The 15,735-nt window shown below is 47.2% G+C and overlaps 1 protein-coding gene across 6 annotated transcripts in view; it reads left to right on the top strand.

The window, feature by feature from the left end:
• The window catches only part of TENM4 (teneurin transmembrane protein 4), a 733,541-nt gene that overhangs the window by 229,258 nt on the left and 488,548 nt on the right, over positions 1–15,735 (top strand). For 5 of the 6 annotated variants that reach the window (XM_055320386.1, XM_055320385.1, XM_055320378.1 and 2 more), the window contains exon 3: positions 708–809. The exons of the other annotated variant lie outside the window; for it this stretch is intronic. In XM_055320386.1, coding sequence (XP_055176361.1) covers positions 800–809 — 10 coding nt within the window. In that variant the 5' untranslated portion in view covers positions 708–799. The remainder of the gene's footprint in view (positions 1–707; positions 810–15,735) is intronic. 6 annotated transcript variants of the gene reach the window in all.

Below are 15,735 nucleotides of genomic sequence, written 5' to 3'. Positions count from 1 at the left end.
CATAGTTTTCCTGTTTCACATGAGGAAACATAGGCCTAAAGAGAGGATGTGATTTGCTAGAGGTTGCAGTGACAGACGCACCAGAGCCAGAACGCTTGTGTGTGAGGAACTTGGCCCAGGTGGCTCCCAACCCCCACACTATGGTGTATCACAGGGAAGATCCATTCTATAGGGCAGGACACTAAGGTTCAAGGAGCTTCGGTGATGCATTTATTTAGCTGGTGAATCAATGTTAGACCTGTTGAGGAGGGTAGAGCCTCATGCCCACGCTCCATCCCCCACCCCCGCATCACAGTGCCCAGTCAATCCTTCACAGCACACTTGATTCACCTTTGCTCCAAGTCCTAACAGGGTACTAGGGTTGTAACGACGACTGATCTGCAGTCCTTGCCCTTGAGGAGTTTGGTCAGACAAGACCATTACTCCCACAGCTCAAGATGGATGAGAGAACAGGAAGGTATACCAGAGCTGCCAAGGAAAGCTACATAGAGGAGGTTCCTGTGGGATTCACAGGGTATTTGGGACACACACAACTCCTCACCCTCCCACCCCTGACTGCTTCTCTTTGTTGCTGTGAGATCAGGAGCAAACCCCCCTCCCCACCATTGGCATGTGTTTGCAATGAATGCTGGGGAGAAACCTGTGGGAAAGGGTCCATGGCATCTTGCTACGTCACTCAGTAGGGTCTGTGTTCTCTGCTTCTACAGAAAGGATCCTGCCCTGTCGTCCAGGATCCGATGGCCCTGGAGAGAGGGCTGCAGGGCCCAGGGACACTGCTGACTCTTCAGAACGTGCTGACATGGAGTCAGGTCAGTCCCCTCGTCTGCTCTGATTTTCTGTGTCATCAACTGCAAACTTGTGTCTTAATGAAAAATGCCATCTTGGAATCTGAAACCACGTGTGCTTTTTTGGTTGAAGGCTTTTGCCACTAAGCAGCATGAGGAGTAAAAGGAGGTTAGGCCAGATTGGAGATTCCTTTTCGGGGAGCAGATGCAGTAAGAGGAGTGATGGGTGCTGGAAGCCAAGCCAGCAGCCAGTGCAGTGAGAGGGCAGGCAGGGCCTAGGCATCCAGCTGGGATGTAATGTGGGAGCTGGCAGCCAGGAAGCACCGTGCAGGTCCAGGACCAGAGGGGCAGCAGCAGTGGCCATCAGGATTATTCTAGGATCCAGGAGACCGGGGGTGGGTCCAGAGTTTAATGGTTACATGTTGAGCTGAGTTGGAGTGGGATCAGAGGCATAGTTGGAGTGTGGCAGGAGCAGGTGAGGGGGTGGCTGCCCAGACAGGTGGGCTGGGCACCAGGTCCAACCAGCCAGAAGAGCCCTTGGAATGCTTTTGTTCATATTGCTGTGCAGAAGAACAATGAAAAAAGTATAAAACACCTGGGTTGCATCAGAGAAATAGAAGCATGTTTCAAGCTAGGGGAGGTAGAGTCATATAACGGAGGCTGGGTCATGGGGAAGAAGGCTGAAGAAGCAGAGGGGCCAGGACCCAGGACCCAGGGAGCAAGCCCGTTATTGAAAACCTACCAAGAACCAAGCACTTTCTCATATCCTCCAAGTAATCTTGCAAGGTAGACGTCTGAGTCTTGCTAGGCTCAGTTATGCTCCAATATAAATTAACTCCAGAGTCTCAGTGGCTCAACACAGCCAAAGTTTATTTCTTGTTCATGCTACGTGTACAACCAAGGGAGATAGAGGACTCTGCTCTACCTATTGACTCAAGCCAGGTTGATGAAAGCTCTGCTAGATTTTTAGGTATACCACCTGGAACATGTGGCACCTTGGTCTCTGCAGTAGAGGAAGAGAACCAGAGGCCTGAGCACTGGACCTTAAATGCTTTGGTCCAGAAGTCACACACAGCCCGCGGGCCAAAACTAGTCACACATAGTCCTGCCCGACTTCTGGGGCTCTGGGAAATGTGGGGAAAATGAGGTTATTTGATGAGAGTAACTGTCTCCACCGTAGGAGATATTATTTCTGTGTAACAGGCACGAAAATTGAGGTGCAGAGAAATTAACTGTGTGGTCTGAGGTCTTCCAGCTAAAAAGTGCTGAAGCCTAGATCTTACATAACCTCTGATTGAATCATTTATTTAGCAGTTCAACAAGGCATACTTAATACTCCCAATAAGGTGAGCACAAAGCTAGGCTCTGGGGATGTACCAGGGAAGGAGAACAGAGGTGGCTTCTGCTCTCAGCCTGAAGAGTGTAGAACTACAAACCGGGAGGAGCGCTCAGCCTTACAGGCGCAGCTCTCTGAGGAGATCTGTTAAAATTATCAGCATTTCATATAGAAGGACAGGTAAAATGGGGTCATGTTTATTGAGTCATTGTGCCAAGTACTTGATTTATACATCTCATTTACTCAGGGAGCCCCATGAGGTAGATCTTACAATCCCATTTTCAAGATAAGCAAACTGAGGTCCACTCGGTGAGCTCAGAAAACTAAGCTAAAGGTGAACTGGTCGACCCTAACCATGCTCAAACGGCAGAATCAAAACTTGAACCTTGCCACCCTACTCCACTGATCCTCAGGAAATCTGCTCTCCCCTTCCTCCTCTACACTCTCCACCCTGGCCTTTCTCCCCCTGGTTCCTCCAGATCCTGCTGGGTGTCCCATGTGAATACGGCTTCCAGTGACAACAGAGGGAGCCTCATGGAGGCCAGACCTGGGTCACTCATCCCATGTGGGTGCCGCCCATAGAGCTGGGCCCACAGTTGAATTCGAGGGGGGAGGGAAGAAATCGCAGAAATGTAGGTAGTAGTGGGGTCTGACGAATTCTGTGGGGTCGAATCTGAGTCCCTGTGCCAGATCTGTCTAGAATGTTCTCCTTTTAATCCCTGGCCTCCTCTCCTCTCATCCCTCTCGTTGCACACTGTGTTATAGTTACACTGGCTCCATCACTGCTCTCCCCTCCCCAGCTCGCGTGACCGCCTCTTCTGTCCCCACACTAGTCCAAGCCATGGTCTCTTACTGGGACTATTGCAGTGGACTCCTCATGGGGCTGTCCTTCTACCCTTCCCTCCAGGGCTCTGGCACCGGGCCGATCAGATTGCTTCTCAAAACCTGGCATGTGCCCCTATCTTTAGCAGAGGAAAAGTGAAAGTTCCTCACAGTGACCCACTAGGACCTAAATGAGCCAACCCTTCTCCTGTCTGACCCCATCTCTCCTGTGTACCCCTCACTCACACCCATTGACCTCTTCACTTTTCCTTGAACCCAAAACACATGCCCACCTCAAGGCATAAGGCATGCAGCATAGGTGCCTTTTTTTCCAGTCTTGGGAAAAGTTCTTTAGGCAGAGGAACAGCAGTGAACAAACCTCCACATCGTATCCGAGCAAGCAGGGCATGCTTAGGCTGAAAGGGGCTGAACGCAAGTATGCTCACTGCTCAAGGAGTGGCAGGAAGCCGGTGGTGTGAGCGAGGTATGTGTAATAGTGGTTAGAGTGGGTGGCCCGCCCCCATCACCCCAGGCAAGGAGCCACCCTCCCAGTCCAGTTCCTCCTGTGCCCTGTTCCATTTGATCTTATCCATGTGACATTTCTCTAGCTGCTGCATTATCTATTACTCGGGAAGCTTGTCTAGGGTCTGTCTTCCCCCATTAGAACATAAGCTCCCTAAGGGCAGGGGTTTACTTTGTGTGGTTCCCTGGAGGGCTCTTACTGCTGGAACAGGTGCTTGGTGAGCACATATTGAATGAGTGAATGAATAAACAAATAATTTCACAACAGATTCCACATCGATATTTGCTTACACGTTATTGTCTATCCCCTCCTGCCTCTATATATGCTATTCCGAACCCTGGAATGGCCCCACTGCCTTTCTCCATCAGCTGACTTCTCACTCTTTCTCACTCTCTCTGCCTGCCCAGGAGGGCGATGTCACTGTAACACGTGGCACAGGTGCTGTCCGTCCATCCCTGTGAGCCTGGGGGTCTCCAGGGCAAGCACAGCTCCTCGTCTCCGAGCCCCACAGTGCCTTGGGCACAGCGAGAGTCCTGTGACTGTTGGCTTGAGCCAAGTGGACCAGAGCACCACGTGGAATCACAGTCCAGGGGCCACTGCTCTCCTCCCCTATGTCACCTCACTCACAATCAGGAGGCAGGGAGCCCTGTTGCCAATTCAGTCTCCTCCTTCTTAACGCCTGCCTCAGAGATCAGGAAGATGAGGCAAATGGGACACTAATGAAATGCAGAGAGAAAACTAAATCGGGAGGTGTTGCAAACACTGAGGAGGAGGGAGATTGATTTAAAAAGATTTCTCCGGGGCAGGAGAGGGAGTGCTGTGCGGGAGTGTAGAGTCCTTGGAGTTAGGGTCCCATGTCCCACCTCTGACACCTGCATGCAGGGTGGCCTGCATGATCCCTTTACCTCTAGGGGCTTCACTTATCTGACTTTAAATTAGGAGCCTTTTAATTGATTGACTCATTTGTTCATTCATGCCTTCCCACCACCTTGCCAAAAAAGATTTGAGTGGGTTAACAATCTTAACTTGATTAATTAATTAAGACCAAGAACATTTAATGTGAAATTAAGTAGAAAGTAAAGAGAAAAAAGAGGAAGAAGAAAAAGATTTCCAGGGCCCCTCAGAGAGGGGGCTCTGAGAAAGTGGTTACAGACCACTGTTCTGAGGGTTACACAGGGGTCTTACGACAAGCAGGTGGGGTGTGGTAGGTGCTGATGACCTTTAGGGATGGAAAAGCTCTGGTCAAATGGTAGTAAAGATGACCAGTGTGTCAGAGCATTTCACATCCCCTGTCTGATCCTTCAGTTATAGGCATTGTCTACTGTGTGTTAGGGACCCACAGGGCACTTTTTTCTCTCATTGAGTGCTCACAGCACCCTGCAAGGTGGTCTTTTAAAGTCCATTTTGAGATGAGATGACTGAGTCTTAGAGACACTGATTGTCTATTCAGCAAATGGTGCTGGGAGGATGGCTATCCATATGCAAAAGCATGAAGTTGGACCTTTCCCCACCCAGGGTTAAAAAAATTAACTCAAAATTGTTGCATTGTTGACCTAAATGCAAGAGCTAAAACTATAAACCCTTAGAAGAAAACATAGGTATAAATGTTCACAACCTGAGATAAGGCATGCAGTGGTTAGGCACACACAAAAATGAGGGAAACAATACATAAATTGGACATCATCGAAATTAAAAATTTTGGTGCTGCAGAGAACACTGCACAGGAAGTGAAGATGAGCCTGGAATGGGAGAAAGTATTTGCAGTCATAGATCTAACAAGGGATTTGTATGCAGAATATATAAAGAACTCTTAAACTCAGCGATAAAAAGACAAAGAGCCTAATTCAGAAATGGGCAAAGAGTTTGGATAGGCATTTCTCCAAAGAAAACAACAGAAATGGCCAATAAGCACAAAAAAAGATGTTCCACATTTTTAGTCATCAGGGAAATGCCAGTTAGAGACTGGCATTTGGACCCTGCCTTCCTAACAGCAAAGCCTCCTGGCCACGCACCAGCCCCCGAGCTTGGGGAAGAGGTCACTGCTGAGTGAGAGACCTGGCCTGCACTAGGGTTTTCACAGGAATGGGGAGGAAAGGGAGGGACAGAGGCAGATGAGACATATGGATCCAGCCAGGGACAGACTGCCTGTGGGCTCTTTTCTTGGTGATGGGCAGAAATTGCCATCTGAGAATGCTTCCCAGTCACGCCCCCTGGCCCTCTTCACAGTCTGCCCTAAAGCAGTAGTTCTCAAACTCTCTGGTTTCAGGACCCTATTTGACTCTTCCAAATTATTGAAGACCTCAAACAGTTTTTGTTTATGTGGATTATGTCTGTCAAAATTTGTCACGCTAGTAATTAGCACTGAAAAAATGTTAAAATAATTATTTATGGCTTATTTAAAGTAATAATAATAAGCCCTTACTTTAACATAAATAAAACATTTTTATGAAAATGACTTTTCTACAACAAACAAAAATGTATAGAACAGCATTGTTTTATGTTTTGGCAAATCTCTTTAATCTTTGGCCTAATAGAAGATATATCTGTCTCTGCATTCAATCTGGAAAACTCCACTCTATACTGAAAAGAGAAAAAGGATGTAAAGGGCAATATTTTAAGTAGTGTTGACCTCACCAACTTCCCCGAAAGGGTCTCAGGGACCTACAGGGATCCCTGGGCTGCACTGTGAAAGCCAGGCACAAGAGGTAAGATCCTTGCCAGAGTCCAACAGGGAGTGCGCAGAAGAGGTCGTCTGTCTGCCTAGTAAGGAGGGGAAAAGAAGTGAGGACAGTCTGAGAGGCAAGGCGGCAAGAATCCACCTGGACTGAAGCCTGGCTGTCCAGGGGAGGCCTCAGGCCTTTTGCACATGATATTCTCTTAGCCCAGAATGCCTTCTCCATATTGGTCTATTGGCAAAATCCTCCTTGTGCTTTAGGGTTAACTTTGGATGCACCTGTCTCTGGAAAGCCTTTCTTACCATCCCTAACATCTTCTAGGCTGGGCTAAGCCCTCTTGCATACCTAGCACCCTGATGGGTGTTACTAGGGTGAGCATTGCAGCAGGGGAGTGGCTGGGAGGTTGAGGCCTACTGGTGGAAGCCTTGGGGTCCCAGGCAGAGGAGCTGGGGCCTTTTGTTATTCCTGTTTCAGAAGGGAGAAGCCAGTGGCAATTTTTTTCCACAAGCATCTGCTTGATGGTGTACGAATTTATATGTGCAGAGAACAGCAGCCACCAAAGGGCAAATCAAAGTCCTCTACTAATTCTAATTCACTGGCAAATAAAATAACACCAACAATTTAGAATTAAATGGGGCATGAGGAAGAAAAAAGAATGAAACTAACAGCTTACTGAGCCCTTACTCTGGGCCAGGCATGCATCATGTTTATGGAATCATCATTGCAGTTAGAGGCATTTCCCCCATTTTATAGGTGAACAAACTGAGGCACCCTCTGCCCTCCCCTACTCAAGGATCCTTTGCTAGTAAGTGACAACTGGGATTCAGACCCAAGTCAGCATGCTTCTAAAGCTAGTGATTACTTTTGCCAGCGCGCCACATGGGCTTGGCACCATTCTGTGACCTCGAGTGTTTACTACTGCCAACCTGCTTTTTAAAAATGTGTTTCTATCATGGCTCTCCAAATACACTTTTTAGCCCTCAGAAAGTCGAACAAGATCACCAGTTATGCATCTTTGTTTCCCCTGTGGCAGCTTCCCTGAACACAGCAGGCAGTCCATACTCTCTGCTCTTGTATTGCTTACTTTTCATAAAAGACACGGCCACAGTGGAGGTATTGACTCAGTGGAGACACTAATGAGTTAGAGTGGTCAGGACCTGCCAGAACTGGCCGTCCTGGTTGGTGGTGGGAACCTGGGAAATCAAAGGGCTCGGAAAAGATATATTTTTCTTCTCCGGAGCAGGTTGGAGAAATACGTGGCACACCCTAGTTCTTAAATGAATACTCAGTGTGGCAAACCAGGCTGATGAGGTTGAGTGTGGGGTTACATATGGTGCCAGTTATGTCAGTTAAGCAAGGATACATGAGCATGCATTGAACTCTTACTGTGGGGCAGGATCTACGCTAGGCACATTGCATGTTTTTATACTCATTATGAAAACCTTTGTGTTTGAGGCTCTATGAGATAGGAGTATCCCCACTCTCCAGTGCCCAACCTGAGTTGCATAAAAGCATCCTGCTCATTGACACATATATCCTAGCATGTGAAGGAGAGGGGGTTGGGACCTGGTCTGTTTGGGAGCACCACACTGCCCTCCACATGCAGAGGGAATGCTGAGTCTGGTTCCTGCAGGGTGATTGATGAGGGTCAGCAGTGCCAGGCGATGCCGCAGCAGCTGGTGTCAGGCTTGTGCTCCCCGGACCGTCTGTCCTCCAAGGTTCCTTTTCTCTCCTTGAGTTTGCACCTTCGACTTGTACTCAGAGAACCTGGAATGCCCACCCATCTCCCATGCCACCATCATCTTTCAGCACCAAGCATCTACTTTGTCATAGATGTCCTAGTCCACTTGAACCCATGGGTGGTCCCAGGGAGGAAGAGGTAGGAGGAGCAGGTGACTTAAGAATGAAATCCAAAAGGTGTCACAGATCGTCCTTGAAACCTAAGAGTTCCCTATTTGCTCAAAAAAGGAATCCCTATAGGCAACCACTTCTGGTCCCAGCCTTTGATGCTCCTTTGGGAAGCCAGGGGTGAAATTCTTCCTTCCCTGAGGCCTGCCGGGGTTGGGGTTGGCAGAGTGACACACTCATGCTCCAGGTGTCACTGTCCTTCTGAAACCCCTTTAATATCCTTTTTACCTGTCCCCATCCTCGAGTGGGGCTGCCGCATGGTCCTGGGTGTGCAGAATGATCACAGAGCCATTTACACGCCGAACGCCTGGTTTATTTCCAAATAGGAAGGTCAGTGCCATTATCCTTGGTGGATTCAGTGACCAAATCCTCCTGATGGTAGGGCTCACTTCCTTTTGCTGATTGCATCTTCCGCTGTACATCTCAGTGGCCAGTGAAGCCAAAGCAGCAGATCGTGGCCTGGAGGCCCTTCTCTGAGGCTGCGGACCCCTATCACTGCATTGCCTTGACTTACCTGCTATGAAGTGGATGTCTTCAGACCTCTTATACCCCCCACTGCTTTTCTGAAAGTTCCCTTGGTGGAAGAGAACAGTGAGTCAACACCTATAAGCACAGAATCCTTCCCCTCTTTGGATTCTAACCATGGTAGAAAAGCCGAGTGTGCAGAAAACACTCCAAGGGTGAGAACAGACATTCGTTGAGTACCTATTATATGTCAGCCACTGAGCTGGGCATTTCACGGTCCATTTCCCCCTCACAACTACTGGTGAGGTAAGCATTGTTATTTCTGATTCACAGATGGGGCCACGGAGCCTCAGAGAGGGTCAGTGACTTTAAGTCACAAAGCTGCGAGGTGGGGGAGTCCGGAGCTGAATCAAGGTCATCTGCTGCAAAACCCAACTTCTCCCCACTACGTTGAAACAGGAACAGCAGCAGCAGCAAGAACTACCGTTTATGGCATGCTCGCTACACTCCTGGCTTATATTAGCTCATTTAATCCTTGTGACAACCCAGTGATGTTAGTACCATTATCATCCCCATTTTATACATGAGGGAAACCAATGTACAGAGAAGTGCTTTCAGAATGAAAAATTTTTGAAGGGTATTTGGGAAGTAAGCCCCAGCCATCTTTCACTGTTTGCTGGTCTGCTGTACATAGCTCTTGTCTAAAATAAGCACAGGCCTTGTTCCTAGAAGGTACTTAATATTTGGTTATTGATAAGTAACTTCACGGGGTCCTTACCTCCCCCACTGGAATGGCTGTTCTGGTTACTGTTGACAGCCTCTGCTGGCCACGGAGCTGCTCCTTGCCATGGGAGGCTTCTGATAGGTCAGAGAATCCTAGTGCTGGATCTCAGATATTGAGTCCAGAGAGTAGACTCTGGAGTCAGAGAAGTGGAGACCAAGCATGGCTTACCAGATGTGGACTCTGGGCAAGTTACTTAATTCCTCTCTGCCTCAGTTTCCTAATACATGAATTGGGTATGATAATAGCCCATACCTCAGTGGTACTCGCAAGGATAAAAATCATGTAAAATGCTAATAGTCTAGGGTGGCACAAAAAATAGGTGTCCAATGGCCATGATCTGTCATATTATGGAAGATTAGTTTATAGAGTTGGACTTACAAAGTGATCTAGTTCCACTCTTTCACTTGCAAATGAGGAAACTGAGGCCCAGAGAAAGGCAGTGATTAACCCAAGTCACACAGCATTTTACTTTTCTGATTCCAACATCACAGTTTATTCCAAAACTGTAAGCCAGATTAAAAATAGCAGTCTGGAGGCGCCCATACATGATGATGCCTTCCCATTTCGAGAAGTTTTAGTTGGTTATCTTTCAGTCTGCTTTATCTTTTTCGAAAGTCTGTTCTTTGTTTATACTTTCACTACTTTGACATATTTCTCTAAATATTGTACACATTTCATTTTCTGAATCTGATCATTTTACTACCTGTAGCATTCCTAGGTCTGATTGATATGTTCATTGTTTCTGCTCTTGTTCGTGGTGTCTTGTTTCCTCATGTGCTCTGTGATTTCTTAAATTGTAGATTTATGATTGCTAAAATTTTGTGGGATTCCTTTGAGGCCTGAGTTGAAAATATATTGCTCCAGAAAGAGTTTGCATTTGCTGCTGCCCGGTACCTGGAGGAACCACCAGCTTCAGGTCACTTTAACACTCAGCTTGGATTGATTTTTTTTTTTTTCCCTTGCTGGCCACAAAGTAATACATAGTCAAGTTCCAGACCCATATGAGGGCCATTTTGTAATTGGAATTCCTCAGCCATTTAAAATTTTTCCTTCTTGTCTGGCCAGACCTTAGGGTCAAGTTTCCGTACTGCTTCCCTCTGCAGGGTGGGATTTTGTGTTTTTCTGATTCACCCCTTCACCAAAGTGTGTCTCCTTTCTGAGTCTTAGCTGTGAGAGTCTCAGTTTCCCTTCCATCTTCTGAAGGACAAAGGACTGTGATTTTGCATCTTACCTTGGCTCTTTAAAACCAAAAGCCCCAGATCACTAAGGAACGACAGATATCCCCAGGCCCATCATCCACTCAGTGTTTGGGACCCCTGAATTCAAGCTGTCTCTTGGTTGTTTTGACCTCTGAGGATTTCCTTCTCTTTCATGATGGCTCAACCCTATATTTAAAAATAAATTTGTTTGTTTAACCTGGCATTTTCCTGTATACTGCATTAGGGTGAATAGTCAGTCATACTGTTGGAAATAGAAGTGTAGAGCTGCCACCCTTGGCCTGCATTGATGTAAACATGAGACTTCATCAGTTAGGGTTTCCCTGATTGTTACTTGTTGACAGTTTATCATATTTTTTTTCCTCCAGAGTCCACAAAGTGTGCCCAGAGAGCCAGGGTTGGTTTGCATACCATAGGCCAAGTCCATCATCATCTCTCTGAGATCTCATCCTGGGCTCATCTCAGTCCCCCGGGGGCCTTAATCCAGAACATACTATAGATGTTGCCAAATGAAAACTCTGGTTTCATGAAACATGCCCAAAAGGTACCACATTCTGAAGGTGTGGGTGCATGCTGTTGCTTGATTCAGTCATCCCTGATGTGGTCTTTGCTAAAGCAAATAATACCCAGTGCAGCAGAGGCAGCACAAGCAATTTTAAGTTCATTTGCCCAGGAATTCATTCATTCCACAAACATTCACTGAGCACCTACTACATGCTGTGCTCATGTTAGGCTCTGGGATACAGAGATGGACAAGCCACAGTTCTTCCTCGTGTATATAAAGATATTTACATGAACAGTAACCATAGAGTCTGACCGTGGCTTTGGCAGCTAGAAACGAGGTGGAAAGTAGCTTAACCCAAACTCAGATGGGGATGTCTAGGCAGGCTGCCCATAGGAAGTGGCAAGCGAATCAAAAGTATGAGGAACAGATGGCAAATCTAGAATTAATAAGGCCATGCCCCTCAAAAGAAAACGTGAATGCTCCCCTTGAGAAGAAATGATCCAGCTAATTTTCCTTCCCTGGTCTTGGTCTATGGGTAAGCCTTGCCCTCTCAACACTCTGAGAACCACAGGTATGATTTCTACATTCTCACCAGGGACCCCATCATTCACAAATGGGTAAAATTGAATCTGGGAGGGTTGAGAGTGAAAAGATATCTTAATTATTACAAGGGTTTGTGATCCTCCAATGGGCCAGTGTATATGAACAGATATATGGTATATCTGCAATATTAACATTTCATAGGGAAGAGAAGGGAGTTGGAAAAACAAGTGTCTCTAAAGCCTTCTTGGTGACAGGGGGAATGAAAAGAAAGGCTGAACCACTAATGTAACTATAAAAGCAGTAGTGTTACAGCCAGATACGCTTACATTCAAAGCTGCCTCTCTCACTGACTGACCCTTATTACCTCGGACAAGATTGATTTCCCTGAGCCTCTGTTTCCTGTCCTGTAAAATGGCACAATAACCCCTCACAAGGTTGTTCTGAGGTTTAAATGAAATGATATGTGTCCATCTCCTGGTGCTTAGTAGGTACTCAGTGAATGCTATTAGGAGTGGGTTCCCTGCCCCCGTCCAGCCCAACGCACACATGTTCAGGAGAGGGCCCAGACGGGATGGGATCTGTTGAAGGAGTCGTTCCTAGGCAGTCACTGCTGTAGGCCATGAGCAGCCTTGTAGGCAAATTCCCTTCTCTAGGTCCCTGTGAATGTTCCAGAAGCTCTTGGAATTATCTGAGAGAGGGATGGGGTGATCCATTTGAGTTATCAAAGACAACATTTTCTGGTGCTTCATCAGAGACCCAATTAATATTCAACCTGTTTAGAGCAATTAACGTGAGGAAAGCTGAGACATTCAGGTAGGGTTAAAGCTTATTAGTTGATTATCTTTTAAGAGGAGAGTTTGGAGTTTTCCCATGGGCTGAGTTAATTTGGGCACCTCAGCCTAGTCTCCTGGTGTCTCAGGACTCTGTACCTCCATTTAGGTAAGAAGCTATGGATCCAGGACCAGCCAGAGCTGGGGCAGGGCGGGGGAGGGGGTGTTATGCATGGAAAAAAGTACCATGAGGGTGGGGGGAATAGCTAGGACAGTGGGGAAGGGAGGGTTGGATGGACCTTCATTGCCCTGCAGCTCCATACTTCTCTCTGTCACTATACTCACTGGTGCCCAAGATGGGCTGCATAGATGAGCATTCCCTGAATAACACCTGGCACGTAACAGGCCCTCTGCACATGTGTGTTGGAGGATTCACCTTCTCCCAACCCCATGATTATAACTATCATCATTATTTAATCATGTGTTAAGTGTTTTACTGTATTATCTCACTTGACCCTCATGGCAACTCAACCATTATGATCCTTCATCATAATTGTCCCCGTTTTATAGATACAGAAGCCGAGGCTGTGAGAAGTTAGGGTGTTTTCCCAGATGACTAAAGTGCAGAACCGGGGGAAGGCCTGGTTCCTAACCCTGACCTTGTATCTACTGCCCTTCCTGGGTGTCCCTGAGGGCAAAGCTGGATGCTGGATCAGTTCTGAGCCCTGGTGCCTGGTACAAGGGAGGGAGGGAAGAGCCCTCCAGCCCAGGAATGGACTATCTCTCTACAACCCCTCTGCCCACTGCTGATGCCTCAATGCCCATCTGGGTCTGTCCAGGGCAGGCAGACTGGTGAGACCACCCCCCCTCTGTGTCACTGACACATAGCTGGTGGCACCCAGGCCTAGGAACTCGGGAGCACTGCTGTGCTCCACAGAACTAGGCAGAGGGGCCTTCTTCCTGACACCAGTTTCCCCGCAAGGCCTATCTTCTGTAGCGGGTTCATTATCTCTGCTCAGAACCTATTAGGACTGGACTCAGCAAATCCAAACGTGGCCTAGAGAAATGCCCACAGCTCCCTCATCGTCTGCAACATCAGACTGCCCACCATACCCTCCTCCCCACCACCAGGGGAATCATGCACACACAAGAAAGGGAGTTGGGAGGCACTGGAGACAGACTAGTTATAGGATAATAAAATGATTCTCCCTTTGTAAAGCACATTGTGTGTCCAGTATTTTCTTGCACGTTCTCTTGTTGGTCTTCAAAACAGCCCATTGTGGAGGGGGCAGGGTGTGGAGGGGTTATTGCCATCTCAGCCAATGAGGTGAGGCTATGCTCCAGGAGGAAGTGCAGGGCTGGAAGGGCCTTTCATGTGTTTACTCCCAGCTCCTCCCAGCCCAGGCTGGAGGAGGAAGGGAATGTTCTACAGCTCACACAGAAGACAAGGGGTAGAGGCAGGACTTGAACCCAGAACCCACTGACTGCAGAGGCTGTATTCTTCCCCTCTATGGGAACATCTCAGAGAGGGGAGACTCTGGGCAGCTACTGGGCCCAGAGGAGGGGTAAAATCTGGGTAGCCTCGAGGAGGACAACATCCAGATTTGGAGGACCAGCCATTATGCTTTATTGCATTTGCGTCTTGCCCTGGTGGCTGTGGAGTGGGCTCTGATCTAGCCATGCCCAATAAAGAAGGAAGAGGCTCAGAAAAAAAGCAATAAAATCAAGGAGCTGGGAGGCTCCTTCAGAGATGTTGAGGTGGGAGCTCAGGGTGGCCCCATGATAGCATCCCTAAACCAGAGGTCTGCTTGTGACCCTCTCCACTTACTGATTTTCTGTCTTACCCTTGCCCTCCAGAAGAAGCCCAGACTTCTCATTATAGCCTAAAAGGTCCTGTATTACTCTTTTTCTCAGAAAAGTTTATCCTAACAGTAAAAGAGCTGAGTTCTAATCTTGACTCTCCTCCTTGCAAATGGTATCCCCTAGAGCAACTTTCTGTTTTTCTTTTTTTTTTTATTGGACTTCAGTTTGCCAACATATAGCATAACACCCAGTGTTCATCCTGCCAAGTGCCCCCCTCAGTGTTCATCACCCAGTCACCCCAACCCCCCGCCCACTTCCCCATCCACTACCCCTTGTTCATTTCCGAGTTAGGTGTCTCTCATGTTTTGTCATCCTCACTGCTATTTTCACTCATTTTCTCTCCTTTCCCTTTATTCCCTTTCACTAATTTTTATATTCCCCAAATAAATGAGACCATATAATGTTTGTCCTTTTCCGATTGACTTATTTCACTCAGCATAATACCCTCAAGGTCCCTCCATGTCCAAGCAAATAGTGGTTACTTTCTGTTTCTAATGGCTGAGGAATATTCCATTGTATACATAAACCACATCTTCTTTATCCATTCATCTTTCGATGGACACCGAGGCTCCTTCCACAGTTTGGCTATTGTGGACATGGCTGCTAGAAACATCGGGGTGCAGGTGTCCCGGCGTTTCACTGCATCTGTATCTTTGGGGTAAATCCCCAACAGAGCAATTGCTGGGTCGTAGGGCAGGTCTATTCTTAACTCTTTGAGGAACCTCCACACAGTTTTCCAGAGTGGCTGCACCAGTTCACATTCCCACCAACAGTGTAAGAGGGTTCCCTTTTCTCCGCATCCTCTCCAACATTTGTGGTTTCCGGCCTTGTTAATTTTCCCCATTCTCACTGGTGTGAGGTGGTATCTCATTGTGGTTTTGGTTTGTATTTCCCTGATGGCAAGTGATGCAGAGCATTTTCTCATGTGCGTGTTGGCCATGTCTATGTCTTCCTCTGAAATTTCTGTTCATGTCTGGGTGAAATGCTATATGTTGGCAAATTGCACTCCAATTAAAAAAAATGGTGAGGAAGTCTTGACTCACCAGCACTACATTTAGATTTATGCAAAAGTATAAATTTAACAAACACTAACAAAAATCATTTTTCACACTCCAGTTACCCAAAGTTACTGGATCTTATACTGACAAGATAGCCCATGTTGTGATGAGCACTGGATATTGTATATAAGTGTTGAATCACTAAATTCCATAACTATGTCTTCCTCTGTGAGATTGCTGTTCGTGCCTTTTGCCCATTTCATGACTGGATTGTTTCTTTGCTGTTGAGTTTAATAGAGCAACTTTCTTAACCACCCTATACCTCTGTAACTTTGTGTGTAAAACTGACATACCAGTAATGTTGTTATTAGGATCAAGCAAGATGATACACAGAAAGCTCTCCCAAGCCCACCTGACCTAGGCCCTTGCCTGGCTCTGGCCTCTCTCCCACAGCAGGCTTCTCTGCCCACATTGCAGTTATCTGGGCACGTGGGAGCACTTCTGGGTGTTTCCGCTGAGACCTCTTGAAGGCAGGGTGCCT

Source organism: Nyctereutes procyonoides, unplaced genomic scaffold, assembly GCF_905146905.1.
Source record: "Nyctereutes procyonoides isolate TBG_1078 unplaced genomic scaffold, NYPRO_anot_genome, whole genome shotgun sequence".
In the NCBI taxonomy this organism is placed as follows: domain Eukaryota; kingdom Metazoa; phylum Chordata; class Mammalia; order Carnivora; family Canidae; genus Nyctereutes; species Nyctereutes procyonoides.
Note: the sequence above shows the minus strand (reverse complement) of the source record. Positions and strands in the feature narration are given on the sequence as shown.